At 55.2% G+C, this 17,428-nt stretch overlaps 6 protein-coding genes across 6 annotated transcripts; 3 read left to right on the top strand and 3 right to left on the bottom strand.

Moving 5' to 3' along the window:
• Positions 1-1,003: 1,003 nt before the first annotated feature.
• On the top strand, positions 1,004-3,066 carry SETTUDRAFT_88054 (uncharacterized protein; the record flags this gene model as incomplete). The annotated part of the gene is made up of 6 exons (XM_008026992.1): positions 1,004-1,210; positions 1,257-1,282; positions 1,340-1,577; positions 1,626-1,892; positions 1,941-2,327; positions 2,380-3,066. The coding sequence occupies 6 exons, from the start codon at positions 1,004-1,006 to the stop codon at positions 3,064-3,066; spliced, it is 1,812 nt and encodes a 603-aa protein (XP_008025183.1).
• A 330-nt stretch (positions 3,067-3,396) lies between these two features.
• On the bottom strand, positions 3,397-4,630 carry SETTUDRAFT_162777 (glycoside hydrolase family 43 protein). The gene has a single exon (XM_008026991.1). It carries the CDS (start codon positions 4,588-4,590, stop codon positions 3,508-3,510), a length of 1,083 nt encoding a protein of 360 aa, XP_008025182.1. The 5' UTR covers positions 4,591-4,630; the 3' UTR covers positions 3,397-3,507.
• A 601-nt stretch (positions 4,631-5,231) lies between these two features.
• On the bottom strand, positions 5,232-8,382 carry SETTUDRAFT_162776 (uncharacterized protein). Its single transcript, XM_008026990.1, has 3 exons — positions 6,104-8,382; positions 5,732-6,055; positions 5,232-5,679 (listed from the first exon to the last, which is right to left on the bottom strand). Exons 1-3 carry the CDS (start codon positions 8,357-8,359, stop codon positions 5,605-5,607), a joined length of 2,655 nt encoding a protein of 884 aa, XP_008025181.1. The 5' UTR covers positions 8,360-8,382; the 3' UTR covers positions 5,232-5,604.
• A 1,653-nt stretch (positions 8,383-10,035) lies between these two features.
• On the bottom strand, positions 10,036-11,374 carry SETTUDRAFT_89151 (uncharacterized protein; the record flags this gene model as incomplete). The annotated part of the gene is made up of 3 exons (XM_008026989.1): positions 10,036-10,965; positions 11,021-11,268; positions 11,323-11,374. 3 exons carry the CDS (start codon positions 11,372-11,374, stop codon positions 10,036-10,038), a joined length of 1,230 nt encoding a protein of 409 aa, XP_008025180.1.
• A 312-nt stretch (positions 11,375-11,686) lies between these two features.
• On the top strand, positions 11,687-14,111 carry SETTUDRAFT_41129 (uncharacterized protein; the record flags this gene model as incomplete). Its single annotated transcript, XM_008026907.1, has 3 exons — positions 11,687-11,699; positions 11,784-12,112; positions 12,228-14,111. The coding sequence occupies 3 exons, from the start codon at positions 11,687-11,689 to the stop codon at positions 13,980-13,982; spliced, it is 2,097 nt and encodes a 698-aa protein (XP_008025098.1). The 3' UTR covers positions 13,983-14,111.
• A 369-nt stretch (positions 14,112-14,480) lies between these two features.
• SETTUDRAFT_19016 (uncharacterized protein) lies at positions 14,481-17,385 on the top strand (the record flags this gene model as incomplete). Its single annotated transcript, XM_008026674.1, has 3 exons — positions 14,481-15,017; positions 15,068-15,778; positions 15,832-17,385. The coding sequence occupies 3 exons, from the start codon at positions 14,481-14,483 to the stop codon at positions 17,383-17,385; spliced, it is 2,802 nt and encodes a 933-aa protein (XP_008024865.1).
• Between the last annotated feature and the right edge of the window lie 43 nt (positions 17,386-17,428).

Genomic DNA, 17,428 nt, shown 5'->3' with positions numbered 1-17,428 from the left:
CATGCTGCGATAAGCACTACGTCGTCCGCCACAGCGCTCGCCCCATGCTGGACAGCATCCTTGCCCAGGCCCCCCGTGGGACTGCCAATGCGGGGAACACGACAGCGCCTCCACCTCTACATACGTCTCCTTCTCGCCTATCCCAGCTCTTCTTCCAACTATCAGTTCACAGCAGTAACGCCTCCAGCATGGGCTCCTTTCCCAATATGTTGCCGCCACGCGCTAAACTTCCAAGACATGCGGTTCCCGCATCGCGACTTGAATGCATCGAGTGTCTGGATTCATGCTCCTGACCCCGCAAATGGTCAGCTGCTGATTAAGAAGTGTATTCCGGTTAAAGACTGTCGAGGCAGGTCCTAAGACTTCTTCTGCGCGGTAAACGATAGACGATGTGTACTGGCCAGTACCTTCTGCAGAACAAAGTCTCTGGGCTACCAAAATGGCAAGAATCTTCACTGGCAATTAAGTGCTGCATGCTTGTCTAGACAAACACACCATTTGTACATGTTGGTGCCAAAATGTCCATGGCCGTTCTTCTATGAGGGCCGTTCTGTCTGGGGCTCGGGTACCATCACCCGGCCATCACCCGCAGTCGTCGTATCTGGAAACTTTACACTCTGAAGAATTGCCGACTACCCCCGAGGGCAGGAAATCCGGACCTGAGGGCGACAGCACGTGGCTGAACAGTATCCTTGCCCTTCCGGACGAACGTGCGCGTTTAGATACCAATCACATCATGCCTGCTTTTCCACTTTCAATCAAAAAGCTTACTATTCAAGGCCGCTAGCCATCATCACATACATGTCAGTGTCTCCCGGCTATCTGGGACCCGTCCTGCGGAACATTTACTCCACAATAATGAGTCTGGGGTCCCCGCATGTATGTGTCATGAGTCAGGGGCATACGTTGTTGATAAAGTCAGTTCAGAGCCCATGGGCGTAACCCAGCATTGACTCTTATCTTTATGCCAATTCACCATTGAGATTCTCAAAGCCTGCACATGATGGCAGAAGAAAAGCAACATCATGAGGAAGTTGCAACCGCCTCGAGCGATCTCAGTCATCAACCTGGGAGTGATCTCAACCATCAACACACTAATCGCAGCCATGGACTACATCATGACCACGTTGCTGAAGAAGCAATTGGTGGCCGCACAGCTGACCTGGGCAAGTCATATTTTACGAGTATCAACTTCATAGGCACAGTAATAGTACGTTGTATTGCCCGTTCCTCTGACACAAACTCATCATGTCCAGGCTACATGTCTAGCGCAAGTATCAGGGTAAGTAAGCTTCTATGTAGCACATGACGTGTAATGCGAAACTAACGCTTAACTCAGATACCTTGGATGGGTTCTCCCCGCCAACACCTTGAGTCTTATCAATGCTGCAATTGGCCCGTCCCCAAACATCATCTGGGTCAGCATTTCCTGGACGGCCGGTTTCGCCATTGGCTTCACACTCGTCGGTCGACTTTCAGACATATTTGGTCGAAGATGGTTCTTCATATTCTCCTCGGTCCTCGGATTGATCGGAAACATCATTGGTGCAAGTGCACAAAGCATCAACATGTTGATTGTTAGTTTTGCTGGAGCCACAGCACGACACAACCGCTGACAGATACAGGCTACAAACTCTATCAACGGTCTAGCTGCTTCCGGACAGCTTTCATTTCACATTATTCTCGGCGAACTCGTACCCAACTCCCTTCGAGGTCCAGTCAACGCTTTCGTGCTTTCTACCTCCGTCCCGTTCGCCGTTTTCGGTCCCCCGGTCGCGCGATCACTATACCAGACAACAAAGCTCCAATGGCGATGGTGCTATATCCTGGGATGCATTGTAAACGTTTTGGCTATAGTCATGTACTTTTTCTTCTATTTCCCACCGACTTATGTGAGTAAGCCTCCATTGCTATAGCGAAATGACGGCTAACAAGCACAGGAAATGCTCCACGTTGGCGGCAAGTCCAAGCTGAAACAGCTCAAGACCCTTGACTGGATCGTAATATTTCTCTTCTCAACTGGCCTGGTCGTTTTCCTGATCGGCATGAACTGGGGAGGCTCCGCATACCCTTGGGACAGTGGACATGTGCTGGGAGCGCTATTCGGTGGGTTTGGAGCCTTGGTGGCCTTTTGCTTTTGGGAAGCCTACGCTCCTGGACTCGAGTACCCGTTGATTCCTATGCGGCTGTTCAAAAACATCCAGTATGATGCCAATGTCGCCTGCGCTAGTTTGGCGGCTATTGTCTACTACGCCAACTCGGTCATCTGGCCCACGATGATTTCCGCCTTGTTCACGACAGACATTTCCAAAATCGGATGGCTATCGGTAAGTTTCTTGGTCCCGAATGTTTTTTCGTGTCTGTGCTGATGGACTTTAGTGTGCGGTCGGTGGTGGTCTACTCCTCGGGCAGATTCTTGGAGGTGCAGGCGTCCGCTACCTGCCACGAATGAAGATTCAAATGATTGTAGCAGCGGTCTTCACAACAGCCTTTGTTGCAGCCATTGCAGCATCCAACAAGACCACTCAAAATCGAACAACGGCATTGCTTTTGATTGGCACCATCGCAGCAGGCTACATTGAGAACCTGACTCTTTCGAGCACGGCATATCTTTGGGACCCAGCAGATATCGGTCTCGTCACTGGCGTCATGGGCGCCATCCGCACAGGTCTTTCAGCCATTGCGACCAGCATGTACTCGTCTATTCTGACAACAGAGTCGTCCAAGTACATTCCTAGAAAAGTTACGCCCGCTGTACTTGCCGCTGGCCTACCAGAGTCATCTCTACCCTCTCTTTTCGCCAGCATTACCAAAGGAGATTTCACGGGCGTGCCTGGAATTTCGCCTGCCATCATTGCCGTGACGGGGTCAGCCGTCAAGGACGCTTATGCGGTTTCTTTCCGGACTGTGTATCTGTGTACGCTACCGTTTGGTGCGCTGTTGATTGTTGCCGCCATCTTCTCCCCGAATGTCGAGCAGTATCTTACCGACGAGGTGGCGAGGAAGATGCATGATAAAGGAGATAAGGAGATTGAGGTTGAGAGGAAGGAGTTTGTCGAAGCTTGATGCCCTTGATCTGCATAGATTGAATTGCATACATGTTAGTAATTTCAAAGCTATCTTAATTAGTAGACATATCTTTTGACTACTTGGACTCTAAGAGGATGTACATTAATACATGAAAATTTCTCCTTTTGACCAAGACGATGATGATGATGATGATGATGATGACGATTGACAATGTAAATATTATTCATGCTGTGCTCAGTTTCTTTTTTTTGTACCCGAGTCTGTTGAATGGAAAAGTGCATGATAGAATCAGTCCTAATATGCGCGTTCAAAACATGGAAAGAAAAAAAAATTCTATTCTGCAAGTTTCTACTGCCAAAAAAAAAACCCTGCATAAACCCCTTGGTATCTTGGACCTCTAACCTCACCCCAAAACACGTGCACCACTGCCCGCTTCCGCTTGAACACAACCGTACTTACTCGCTGGTTACAAAAGGGTTACTTGAGGAATTTGTTCAAAAGTCCCTTTCCACCCTTGACCAGATTCTTCACCTCTCTCTTTATATCATCGGCTGGGTTGCCGCTGTGATGATGGCCAGGCTGCTGGGACCCTCCGCCTGGGCCTCCGCTACCACCGCAGTGGCCTTGGCCCCCACACGTTCCGCCAGGACAGCCCTGAATGAAATGCTGAACCTCGCTGCAACATCTGCCGCATTCGCCGGACCCCATAAAGGGGCCTCCGTGGCCCCATCCCACGCGCATGACACGCGCCTTGCGACCTTCCCAGCCTGTCTTTGCGTCGGTAGCGTGGAAAACGCCCCAGACCTCTGGGCCACCGGGGCCATTGACGAGCACAAAGTTGCCATGACCAGGGCCATACGGCGGAGAGTCGTCGCGAGCGGCTTTGAGAAGCGGGTTGTTTGATTTTGCCCACGAGCGGGGGTCCAGCGGGTGGCCGCCAGTGTAGTACAGGATATTCATCTTGTACTCGTGTGTCCAGCTGCCCGCACAGCTATACACGATGCCCATCCACCTGCCGTCTGGCGAGCACAAGAACTGCGGGCCCTCGTTGATGCCGCTGTTTCCGGAGAACTCAAAGGGCAGGTCGGGTGTGCTGATGCGGACAGGCTGGCCCGTACATTCCGTCGGGGATACCATTTCGATAATGTAAATTTCTTGACGCGATTCGTCGGCGTTGGTGCCAAATGGCCAGCCAGAGTACACAAAGAGCATGGAGCCTTGGAGAAAGATGACGGTGCCATCGATGGCCCATTGATCTTCTGGTAGGCCATGCAGACGGCCGAAAAAGTTCCACTTGCTTGGCTCCAGAGGGTCCTCATCGGCTGGCGGGCCAGCAAGGACATACATGCGGTGTGATTTGTTGCCATGCGCTGGGTCGTCAGCTGCAAAGTAGACATACCAGCGTCCCTGGATGGCATGTAGTTCTGGGGCCCAGATATCAGCCGAGTAGGGTTGGTTTGGCGGGGGTCTCCATATGACGGTCTTTTTGGACCGTTCTTCGAAATCAAACAGGGAATCGGCAGACCAGATTTCAACGTGTCCGCCGCAAGTAAAGGTCATGTAGTATGTGCCCTTGTCCCATAGCACGTATGGATCGGCGCAGCTTCGCTTTGTGATTGTAAGAATCGAGTCGTTGTATGGTGGTCGCTGCTCATGGAAGACTGGTTGCATTTGTTGCGCCATGGTGGAATGTCAACGGTTGTCCTGCAGTGAAACTGGAGAAGATGAATGGGTAACCAACAGTAACACCATGGAGAAGAAAGGGCTATGCTAGTTCACGTGGCCTCGGCCCCATCAGGCGCACACGCGTTACAGCTGTATGGTGACGTCACTTCGGGCCTTCATGTTCTTGGTCCCAGCAAGCCATGTGGTGTCGACAAACTGGATCCTTATGCAGACGGTCATGAGGGCGTATGGGGAATTCTTGGGTCATGTGTTTTGGGGCTTCGGTCTGGTTTTCCTCTCGTAAGCGAACAAGGGAGAATGATCTACTCATCTGTGGCGGTGTTGCATGCGGGGAGATGGTAAAGCCACGCACCCTGCGGGGGAACCGTGTGCGCCTTTATTCTAGACACGACTGACAAGTTGCAACAGCGTACTGATACTTCAACAGAAATAGCAAATGAAATATTGTACATGGATGTATATCCCATAGATTACGATACAATGAGCCGTGCATCATGATACTTTTTCATTCCTCCCAAGTAACCATGGCTTTGCCAACCTGAATCCCTTTCTACCAAAACCAATACCCGTTACCTAGCGAGCAAATGGGAATCCGCTGGAAAACCATCATCGTCATAAACGACAGAAAAAAAAATCAGCAGGACCGGGAGTGGCCAGCACCAATGCGTGTTACTACCCCAACAGAGGGTGGAGAAAGTTATCCAAGTTTGAGTGAATCAAATGTAGGTTGTGTCGTGACAGGTGACGACGCTCCCTGAGAAATAGAAATCCAACATCATGCCATGCCGCGACTGCGAAAGCATGGGAGGTGCCGGTTGTAATTAGTCCTTGCCATCATTACGTAAGAGCCATGCTATTAACTAGGATTTGCCATCCCAGTAAATTCTATTATACCTCCATATTAAGGGTCTGGTCGACTGTGAGTTCGCCCGATTCGATGCGGTCAACGCGAAGTACGAGCTCCTGTTTCATGGTTAGTGTGTGAATGATGGCAACGGCCAGTCTCGAAGCGTACCTTGAGAGCCCTTGCAGTTTTGAACGCAAGCGGGGGGATTCTCTCAGAGCCTCCACCTCTTATGTCTACGGCCAGCATGTTTCGTCTGCATTCATCGAGCACTTCGACAACAGGGATGGCATGCTTCTTCAGAGCTGGGTTGGAAAGCTGATTGACGGCATCGTAAGTTTTGTTGCCAGTGTCCTCGACCGCCTGCGAGATATCTTGGATGAACTCATATATCTGTTGTTCTTCTGCAGGCGTCGTGTCGGGATTGGCACGTATGAGGGTGACCAAGGGTTGGATGCTTTGGACAAGCAGAGCCGTTTGGTCTTCGAGGTAGTTCTGCGAACGTCAATAGACCGTGGCTGTCAATGCCGACTATGAGCGTACCTTGAACTCGAGCATACCGCTGTCGTTCATGCCGTTGGCGCCATTCATGCCAACGCTTCGACGGTCATAGCCGCTGTAAGGGGAACTGTGGTTGCTATACCGAGTGGTATCACTACTACCTCCTCTGCTATTGCCGCGTTGATGACCTTGCTTTAAAGCAGCACCGCCACTGGCGCTGTTTCCATTGGCATTGGGATTCGCGTAGACGGTCGACTTGAGTGGCATCGGCCTATCCACGTCCTCGTCATCGGCCTCCAGTTCATCTTCGGGCGTAGGCCGAACCTTGACGTGCTTGACTAGCTCGACAACAGCTGTCGACAAGTGACTAGCGGCAGCATCGAGCAAACTAACAGGTGACAGTCCGCCAGAGGCCACGTGGTTCTTGGTGGCCGTAATGAGATTGTTGGCTGTCGCGCTGACACGTGACTTTAATTTTGCCTGCTGCCTCTCGGGATTTGCCAACAAGTCACCGTTTACACTGCTAATGGGCGATTGAACCTGCGACAATGGGGTATTGTCGATGTCGCCAGTGATGGCTCGGACACACTTGACAACATGTCGCATGCTTTCGAGGGTTTGTTCCGAATTGGCTCTCCTGGCGATCTGAAGCAGCTCATCGATACTGAGCTGGAACTTGGTTATATGCACATCCTTGACGAGTCCATCGGGCGAGGTAAAGGTAGAGTCACGCGCGTAGCCACCCAGATCCGCCGCTACCAGTTGAGACAAGCCCATGGACGATGCCTTGAGGTTCCGGAGTTGCGTTTTGGCGCGTGCATATCTGGATTTCCAGTCCTTGAGCTCGGCTTCCAATGACGAAACTTGATTTGCCATTTGTTCTTCTTTTTCTGCGGCTGCATTGCTGCGGGCTGACAGCTCTTTCATTTCCTGCAGGAACACGGACGCGTCTCTTCGAACTTCTTCCGTCACTTGTTGTTGTTCGCCCAGTTCCCGTTCAAGCTCTTCACATCGCTGCCTCCATTCTCCGCCGCTTTCATTCGACGCTTGCGGTGGTGGCCTAGACTCGAGATCTGCAATTTGGGCGCGGAGACTGTGCTCAATGTTCTCATTTTCACTGCGCAACTTGTCTATCTCAGACCTGAGCGACGAGTTCAGGCTCTCTGCCTCTTGGACTTTTTGCTCCAGCGTAGAGCGAAGCTGGTCCCATTCTGCACGCTCCGTCTCTGAACTGCCATTCTGCGTCTTATCGGCTGCCTGTAGTCGTTGCAACTCATTGTCCTTGTCTCGTAACGAAGCCTCGAGGGAGCCAATTTTTTCTTGCAGTTCCGCCACCTGATTTTGAAGGTCTGTCGTCATCTTTTCCTGGGCCATGCTCATGCTCTTTGCGCTCTTGTCGGTTTGTCGTCTTGCCGCAGCGCCTTCTAGGTTGAAGGCATCATCATCGTCTGCCGCGCTGTCGTCGTCGTCTTCGACCAGCGTGCCCTTGTTGGGGACAATTGTGTTTGACTGAAACGTCTTGGGTAGGGGGCGGCCGAATGAATTTGGGTCGTTTCCTGAGCCGGGCCGCATTTGTCCTGGCGGGCCTGGAGGTCCTCCTGGGGGTCCACCCATGGGTCCGCCCATGGGCCCGCCCATTGGCGGCGGCCCTCGATATCCGGGCCCAGGCGGCGGTCGGCCAGCCATGCTATTTGGCGTGCCTGCTCTGCTGGGCGGCCCTCTGTTACTCATGCGACTCTGGATGCTGGCGGCGGGGCTCGAGGGTCGCTGGGGCATGTCGCCTCCGGTGAAGCGGGGAAATCTGCGTTCGAGCTCGTAGAAGACGTCGGTTGCGAGTTGGCGGAAGCGCTCGAGGGGCAGCGTCGACAGCTTCTGCCGCGCCTGGTTGCGCTTGGGGTGGAAATTGTTCTTGGGCAGGAGGTACTGGGGCGTGTCGTTCTCCGGGGCGCCTGGCCCTCCGCGCTTGCGATCCTGCTCTCGGCGTATGGATTCATCGTACACGTCGGTGCTGAGCTCCTGGAACTGGACGGCCGAGAGTCTGGTCAGCTTGTCCTTTGCGCGGCTGGGCCGGGGGTTTCCTTTTTCGTCGTTTAGATACGGGCCAAGATAGGCCTTGAGGACGTGGAAGTGCTCGGCCATGGTGTCCTCGAGCGCCTGCAGCTTCCTGCCATCGACCGAGGGCCGGATGCTGTCGCTTATGCTCGATGCATACAGGCCTGTGCCGTCGCTCGACCGTCCCACGGAGCTGGGCGGTGAGGGGTTGCCATTGCTTGTGCCGGGTCGCATTCCATTGGGCATGCCTCCATCAGTGCTGCCACGGCCGTATGTGTTGGGGGGGATGGTGGGTGAGTAGGGATTGTCGCCAGCGATATTCCGGTAACCGTTGATGGGCGACCACTCCTGGCCGTCGGTGGAGAGCGGGGACAGGGTGCCGCCGGGGCGGGCGTTGACGGTATTCATGGACGCTGCGTCGCGCTGCACCGCGAGGGCTGCGGGCGTTGGGCTACACCTAGTTGTCGTATGCGTGCGTATCTTGGGCCGGGTGGGTAGGGGTGTTGTTTGGGGGGGCAAAAGGCCAGCCGAGTGGGTGGCTGGTGGTTGTGGTGGGTGCAGCTGAAACGGTAGGCGTGGTGGTAGGCGAAGGGATGTTGGGGGTGTTGGGGGCGTTGGGGCGGAGAAAAGAGCAAAGATTAGCAGAACATGGGCAGTCCAGCGGGCGAAAGAGCACGTTAGCGTCAGCGGGTAATGAAGGGCCGGGGGGGCATGGAGTAATAAGAATTAATGGAGGAAGCGCGTAGAGCCGTGGCAGCAACAAGGCCGGGGCAGAAGCAGTAGCGTACGTGTAGCAGCGTAGCGTAGCGGCGGCGGCGGCGGCAGCGGCAGCGAGGCGCACACGACGGCGACGGCGATAGCGGTAGCGACGGCGACGGCAACAGCAACAGCAACAGCAGCAGCAGCAGCAGCAACAACGTGAGCTTGGGCGAGGACGGGCAGCCGGGGCCAACCAGGCTTATGAATGAGGCTGGCACACTCGTCTTGTCAAATGTCGGTCATGGTGCCCCTTTCGCCTTGGCTGCTAGCTGCTTGTAGTAGCCGGGGGCCGTAAATCCATAGGGCCGACGCGACCATGGCCACGCCACTGGCCCTGACTATGTCACTGGCGTACCTGTCCATCTCTCTAGTACTATGTGTGTGGGTTGCTGTAGAAGAAGAAGAAGAAGAAGAAGAAGATACATGCTACATGTGCATGTCTTGTGTAGTAGTACCTGCATATGCAATTGGCTCTCGCCGCCGAGGGCCCGCCTCTATCTACATGTACTACGTGTGTACATATACATACACACACACACACATATATATATATATATATATAGATGTAGATATATACAGTACCACTGCGGCGTCTACACTCGTCCGGCCATGGACAGACCTCAAATTACCCCCCCCCCCCACCACACACACACAATCGACGCGGCCGTCTGATATTCGCAGCACTACCACCCCGGCCGTTGGGTCTGGCCCGGCGATCATGCCCCCTGCAGCCAGCCGACACAGACAGTAACGGGAAAATAATCACACGCAATCAAATGCGCTTTCTCATGCGGCTTGGCGCCGTTGGGCCCAAAAAGCCATGCCCGCCCTTTATGCTAAGCACCAAAAAGAAACGCAAGACAAATTAGCCGCGCAGAAAAGACGAGAAGAAAAAAAAAGGCAAAAAAGGCAAAAAAGGCAAAAAGGGCAAAAAAGAAACGACAGTCGCCCGTAGCGCGTGCCGCCCAGACGCCTCTCCCGCAAGCCCCCTTTTGCCAAGCCGCTACCACAACCGCACACACGTGCAGCTATCGATTGTGCCTGCATCGTGCTACGCCATGGCATGCAGCACTCGTACAATGCCATGCCATGGCCATGATGGCATTCCATCGCATCCCACATCCCATCGCATCCCATCGCATCCCATCGCCTCCTACCGCGCCCTACCGCGCCCGCTTGATCTTGGTCGGCGCCTGGTTCCTGCACTCGGGACACAGCCAGTCCCCAACCGGCTCCTCCTTGATGCCCACGCACTCCCAGTGAAACCACTGGTACCGGCAGTTGTCGTTGTCGCACGCCACCATGTCGCCAAAGCTGACGCGCTGGCATGTGCAGTACTTGGTGTCGTCCGACTCGTCCTCCTCGCCGTCGCCCCCCCCCATGCCCGCCATGTCCTCGTCCTCTGTGCCCGCCTCGCTCGCCACGCTCTCGTCGTCGGCCGTCGTCGAGGGCGACGCCCGCGACCCGCCCTTGCGCCGCTTCTTGCTCACCCCAGACTTGGCCGTCAGCGCCGCCTTGCGCAACGGCTGCTGCGGCTTCGCCTTCTTGACCGTGAGTGCGTTCTTGGGCGGCCTGGGCCCGACGCTGCCTGCCCGCGACCCCGGCGTCGACGGCTTGGGCGTGCCTGGCCCTATCGACCCCTGCCGCCCTAGACTCGAGCTTGCCGACGGCAGCGGGCCCAGACTGCCTGTCGGACGCCGCCGCTTGCTCTCGCTGCCCACCGACATTTCGCGTTCTTGTCGCGCGCTCGCCTGCATGGCGCTCTGCGCATTCGTCAGCCGCTGCTGGTTCAGCAGCGCCTGTGTCTGCATCTTCTGCAGCGACGGGTTCGTCCTCGACCCGAGCCCCGCGCTGCTTGCGCTGCTCAGCCGTGCAATCGCCGCCGCCTGCGCCAGGTTCGGCGCGCCGCCTCCCTGGTTGCCCGATACGGGCAGCAGTGGTGTGTTGGCCCCTGTGTTGCACATGGACGCCGGCGGAACCAGGTTCGCAGTCGACTCTCGCAGCAACGACGGCATCTGCGCATCCATGGGCATCGACCCGTCATTCTGCAAGTCGCGCAGCTTGCTGTCCAGCCGCTTGACGTGGCGGTCCAGCTGTTGTTCGTGTAAGCAAAACCGCTGCCATGTCCCGCTCACCCGCCCAACCTACCAGCGCTGCAGCCTTTTCCACCAGCCCAATCTTCTCTTCTTGCAGTATCTGTGCCTTTTCGTAGCTTGCTGTGATGGTCTTGGCATACCCGGCCTCCTTTGGATTTTCCACCAGGCTGCCGTTGAGCTTGATGAATTTCTGGATGCTGCTGTCACGCTGCTGAATGCCTGCCCGCAGCTCCTGGATCTGGTTGTCCTTGGCCTGTACCTCTTCGTACAGGTGCGTTATCTCCGCCGGCAGGTTTGCAACTGTTTGCCGTGTTAGCCCTGCTTGCGCTGCCCCTTTGCCCTAGCCGAAATTACCGTCGTGTACAAACTGCTCGAGCACTGTTGCCGCGTCCTCGGCGATGGCCATGGCAAATGCCCAATAATGTGATGTCGCCCCAGGCGCCCGTGATGGGTGGCGAGACACACACACTGAGCTGAGGCTGTCGCAAGCACTCGACAGTCTCCAGGAAGCGCCAGCAAACCAGTATCCCCGATGAGCGTCGCAATGCGATTGAGACTTTGATCAAAACTGATGGCGTATCGACGACGACTTGGCAGGTGAAAGAGCCACGGGCGGTGAAAGCCGAAAGGAAACCGCGCCACTCCAAAAACTGCTTCTGCCTCAACCCGTACTGGAAGCCTCCCGATTCCACCTGCAGCGCTCCGTCTCTATAGAATCATGTGCAGATGTTGTGAGTTTAGCGGATTGCGCTGTTTTGTCGCGGTCGAGGTTGCGCGTCGGACAAGTAGGCACGGCTAGCTGACAAAGAGGCTAGGTTTCGCCTGGGCGCTCGGCAGCATGCACAGGTACCGCCAATCAGACGACGCCGCCGCCGACGACTCGTTCGTTTCGTCTCCGGCCAGCCAACATGCCTCCCACGACGAGGACGAATCCACCAACCAACAGGACCACTGCGCCCCAGAGAAAGACACTGGAGCATTTGCTGGCCCCACGCCTAGTGGACGGAAATTCCATCTCAAGCTGAGCACGCTGTTGAACGGGCCGCAGTGGCGACTGGCCAATCCAGCTTCACGGCGCGCAACCAGGGTCGATTACCGCCTCACCAAGCCTCCAACGGAAAGGAAACGTACCCAAAGCCCTAGGGTGAGCAGCTCTCAAGCGCACCAGACTGCGCCAGACTTGGTTATATTCTGCACAGCTTAGTGAACATCGCGGACTCTTAAGCTCGGTGGCTTCTGGCATGCACTAACAGCAGCAGCAGCAGCAGAGTGCAGCCGACGACAATCAAGCTCCGCCCTCTACTCCTGACGCCAAGACTCTTACGCGCTGGAAAAACGGTCGCGCAGAAGAACAGAGACGTCATTCATTTATTGATTCATTCGTTGGCACAAACGACGACCGCGCCCGCTGGATCTGGGAGGGGCCGCCAAACCCACGTCTCGTCAACGATTTTGACAACACAACTCACACAAGCCTATCTCCAGCATCTGCCAATATGCGCGCCCCAGGCTACAGCGCGCCCAATGGGCCGGCAAACAACATCGTGCAGGAATACCTCTCTCCGGACGAAGGCTACCCTGCTAATTACCCAGACTTCAAGGCGATGACTGATGCGGAGAAGATTGAAGTCATTGCACGCGAGGCGGAAGAGCATGGCCTGGAGAGACCAAAGGGCTGGAACGTTTCCTTCCACTACAACCCACACGTGGAATACCACCACTTTGGCAGCTCGCATCCCATGAAGCCGTGGCGACTGACGCTCACCAAACAACTGGTCCTTTCGTACGGACTCGAGTACACCATGGACCTGTTCGAACCAAGACCGGCAAACTTTAACGAACTTGCCATCTTCCACGACCGTGAATATCTGTCCTACCTCAGCAAAATCACCCCCCAGAATGCACAGCCAGAGGACCCCCAGTACATCACATACGGATTTGGCGGCGAATCCAATGACTGTCCGGTGTTTGACGGGCTTTGGAATTATGTATCCCTGTACACTGGTGCCACCAACAGCGCAGCTTGGAATTTACTCAACAACCGATCCGACATTGCCATCAATTGGTCTGGCGGGCTTCACCACGCAAAGAAGAACCTCGCATCAGGCTTCTGCTACGTCAACGACATTGTCATTGCCATTCAGCTCCTACTGACGCAGCACCAGCGCGTCTTGTACATTGACATTGACGTTCATCATGGCGATGGCGTCGAGCAAGCATTCGAATCAACAGACCGCGTCTTTACGCTTTCCTACCACAAGTACGGCATTGACAAGCATGGCTACCCATTTTTCCCAGGCACGGGAAACATTGACGAGACGGGCCCGACGGATCCGCGGAATCCGGGCAAGGCGCACAGCCTGAACATTCCTATTGATGACGGAATCGACGATGACCAGTACAAGTGGTTGTTCAAGACGGTTACTAGTGCTGTGATTGAAAAGTACAACCCAACCGCTATTGTTCTACAATCTGGCGCCGACTCGCTCGGTGGGGACCGGCTTGGTCGGTTCAATCTCAACATCAAAGCGCACGGCTTCTGCGTCGAGACAGTCAAGGCATATGGGCGTCCACTGCTCATAATAGGAGGCGGCGGATACACTCCGCGCAACGTGGCGCGTACGTGGTGTCATGAGACTTCGGTGTGCGTTGGTGCACAGCTGCACAATGAGCTTCCGGCACACATTCCCTATCTACAGGCATTCCAAGGGACAGAAAACGGCGACGGTGTCTTGTATCCAGACCTGCACAACATCAAACGCCACGAGAACCTCAACTCTCCGGCCAAACTCCACAAGCTTATTGAGCAGGCACTGGAGAACCTGAGATACCTCGAGGGCGCGCCTAGTGTTGGGGTCGATACACGAGGCATCCCTCTCGAGGAGATTATGAAGGTCAGGGAGATGATTGACCAGGAGCTGGAGGACGAGGCCGAGGACAGGGCACGTCTGACGGTGGAGAATGGCCGGCGTAAGAAGGAGAGAAACGTTGGGGGGCGGCACGAGCGAAGATGATGACGACGCTGGCGTTGTGAGGACAAGTGACGGGCGTTTGGGCACAATGTAGGGGGAGGGCACCCTGGAGGGGAGTACCCGTAATAGCGTGCTGTAACCGGATTTGGATAGCAACATGAGGGTTGGCGGCAGGTTTGGTTTGCACGTGTCACGACTGGGGATTGGCTCGAGGCGTCATGTGACTGCGGGGAATCGGCGCCTCGGACATGTCCTGCCCGCGCGGATGGTTTCGCATGTCGACGGCCACTTGTGAGCTGCGAATGACTCGGCCGCGACTTGATTGCACGCAGCAGCCGGTGGCGAGCTGATTAATGCATACACATGTAGTGCACCTATGGACGACGCATGTCCTTCACCCAGGGGCCGGCTTACATGTATGGACCCGGGGCCAGGGTCGTTCCTTCCAGAGGCCAGCGCCAAGACGTGCGGCGTAGTGGTAGTCGTCTCGTCTTCGCAACAGGCGGCCTGCTTTCCAGGCCGACCTTTTCTCCAGAAAACATGTCGAGCGAGAGACACCCAAGCATCGACTCGCCCAACGGTGCGCCGCAGCCAAGCAGCCACGCCAGCCGCCCCTCAGCCGGCGGCGCCCCAACTCCAGCCCCCCGGTCGTGCGTCACCTGCCGCAGGCGCAAAGTCAAGTGCGACAAGAACAACCCGTGCTCCAACTGTGTGCGGGCCAAGATCGAATGCATATTCCCAGGACCCGGCCGCGCCCCCCGCAAGAGCAGGAAGCCGTCCGACGCAGAGTTGCTCGAGAGGCTGCGACGCCTCGAGGGTGTCGTCATCAGCCTGAATGCCCAGGTCGAGGGCCATGAACACGACGCAGCAGACCGCGACAAGCAGCGCCAGAGCAGCGCCGGCCTCGACAATCGCCTGTACCACAAGACGGCGGCCGGGCCTACTGCACAGGACGGCGACCATGGCGCCATCAACGACAATGTAGATGGCCTGGAGAGCCGCTTTGGACGACTCGTCATAGAAAAGGGCCGCAGTCGCTACATCAACAATAGCTTCTGGGCAAGCCTGAACAATGAGGTCCGCCTACACGCTTCCGCCCTGGCCCCGACCAGCTGACACGGCCACAGGTCGAAGATCTCAAAACAATCCTCATTGAGCCCTCTGAAGACGAGGACGATGCGCATTCGCCCGAATCCATCAACACGTCCTTGCACTACCCAGGCTTCATCTTTGGCTTCAGCTCCTCCAGTGTCGACATCCAAGCACTGCATCCTCCCGAACACCAAGCCCGTCGGCTCTGGGACGTCTTCAAGGACAATGTAGAATCCCTGGTCAAAGTCTTGCACGTCCCTTCAATGGAACCCACCATTTTGAGTGCTTTTGCCAATATTGATAAAGTTGCCAAGGGCCTGGAGACTCTGCTGTTTGCAATCTACTATGGCGCCGTGACCAGTACTCCCAACGAAGACTGTCTACAGCAATGGGGTGAAGAACGAAGCGTGCTCCTTAGCAGGTATCGCTTTGGTCTGGAACAAGCTCTGGCAAGAGCAAACTTTCTGTACTGCGATGAGATGATCATACTGCAGGCCTTTGCCATTTTTCTTGTCGTGCTACGCCGCAACGACGATGCGCGCAAGATATGGACAATGATGGGTCTAGTCGTCCGAATGGCGCAAGCGCTTGGCATCCACCGAGATGGCACTTACTTTGGCTTGTCGCCATTCGAGACTGAAATGCGAAGACGGCTTTGGTGGCAAGTCTGTATTTTGGATGCAAGATCCTCCGAAGACCATGGCTGTGATCCCACCATTGCCGAGGCATTGTTCGACACCAAAATGGTCTGTTGAGTGAGCCACAAAGTCACATGGTTACGTACTAATGAGTGTCGCAGCCCCTCAATATCAATGATGCCGATATTAATCCTGACATGACTGAGTTTCCTCCCGAGCGCCAAGGCTTCACCGACATGACTTTCTGCTTACTCCGCTTCGAGATCACGGATATGATGCGTCGCATTACATACGCACCTACGGCCGTGAACAAGTGCAATGAGCATTTTGCCCATCTTAGCATTAAAGAGAAGGAAGAATGGATTACGGAGTGCCACCAGGCCCTCGAGGTAAAGTACTTGAAAGATTGCGACATGACGATGCCAATGTGTTGGGTCTCGGCAACAGTAGCAAGATTGATTGTGAGTAAGGTGTGGTTGATCATTTATCACCCACATCAGCGCAAGGATGGAGGTTGGTGTGTCCTGGATTCTTTGCATGAGCCAGCCATTGACTTTAGTGCAGGCGCTACACTACCACAGGAAACCAGAGACAAGCTCTTCATAACGTCGCTCGAGAGTCTGGAATACGGCGTACTGCTCGAAACCGAGGCCCGCACTATGAAATGGGGCTGGCTATTTAGGACGTACGTTCAATGGCACGCCATCGCATTCTTGCTATCGGAACTGTGTGTTCGCACCAAAGGCGAGGCTGTAGAGCGTGCATGGAGAGCATTGGAAGCCTCTGCCAGTCGGTGGTTCCCCTTCACCCAAAGCTCCTCACACCGCAAAGACAGCATGGGCAATATCGGCACTCTGTGGAGACCGCTTGGGAAATTACTCGAGAAAGCAAAGGCAGCCCGTGAGCGCGAACTCGTGCTTGAACGGGCGTCTATAGCCTTGCGAAGTGGGCCATATCCGGCCAACGCATTCGCCTTTGAACACTACAAGCATATGCAACAACAGAGCAAAATACCGCTCATGGCATCGAATCAGCAGACCATGCAAGCTGTCGATGGCATGCTTCAAGGCCCTGTACCCAAAGTTGGTGATTTACCCAGTAGTAGGCTTCCGGGTTGGCCCAACAGTCCTGGTCAGTCGCAATGGGGCAAAGTGTCGATGCAGAGCACTTGGGGCTTGCAAATGCAGCACAGTCTACCAAACGGGGCTGTGAGTGGAGTGCCGAATGGTAGTGGAGAAGTGGATAGCCAGGGCCAGGACTTTGGGCGCCTGCTTGAGTACCAGCGTCTTGACGATGTTCTTGGCCATGTCATGGAAGATGGATCGCTCAGCTTCGAGGACGAGACTAAAGCGACTAGATGCGCAACCAATGTATCGCCCACGATGACTTCGCCGACATGTGGGCATATGCCGACCACTCAAGTGCTTGCTCCAAATAATGCATCAACGGCTGCGGGCGGATACCCACCTTTTGACGAGACTGCGTTTGTAAATACGAACATGGACTGGGGCATTTGCACTGATGGTGCTCAGGGAATGGCAAGTCCGAACGGGAAGGCACAAGACGGTGGGGGGGGAAATGAGGTAATGGAGAATGGCGAGATGGACTGGACACTCTGGGACGACATGGTCAACCAGTTTGGGATCGAGGGGAATGCGGCGAATCCTGGCAGTTCAGGCGGGCCAGGGCCACTTGGCATGGTGCATTGGTTGTAGTAGGCAGTTCAAGGCTTTGGTTCATGTGTCTGTATGCGTTTGA

Source organism: Exserohilum turcica, assembly GCF_000359705.1.
Source record: "Exserohilum turcica Et28A unplaced genomic scaffold SETTUscaffold_2, whole genome shotgun sequence".
Classification (NCBI taxonomy): Eukaryota; Fungi; Ascomycota; class Dothideomycetes; order Pleosporales; family Pleosporaceae; genus Exserohilum; species Exserohilum turcicum.
Note: the sequence above shows the minus strand (reverse complement) of the source record. Positions and strands in the feature narration are given on the sequence as shown.

What these genes read in the sequence shown, in the direction of transcription:
- SETTUDRAFT_162776 (XM_008026990.1), bottom strand. Translation starts at nt 8,359, where the DNA reads ATGCCCAATGGAATGCGACCCGGCACAAGCAATGGCAACCCCTCACCG. An exon ending in GCGGTATGCTCGAGTTCAAG is followed by an intron (nt 6,056 to 6,103) that starts GTACGCTCATAG and finishes TGACGTTCGCAG; the next exon opens with AACTACCTCGAAGACCAAAC. An exon ending in AAACTGCAAGGGCTCTCAAG is followed by an intron (nt 5,680 to 5,731) that starts GTACGCTTCGAG and finishes ACCATGAAACAG; the next exon opens with GAGCTCGTACTTCGCGTTGA.
- SETTUDRAFT_162777 (XM_008026991.1), bottom strand. Translation starts at nt 4,590, where the DNA reads ATGACCTTTACTTGCGGCGGACACGTTGAAATCTGGTCTGCCGATTCC.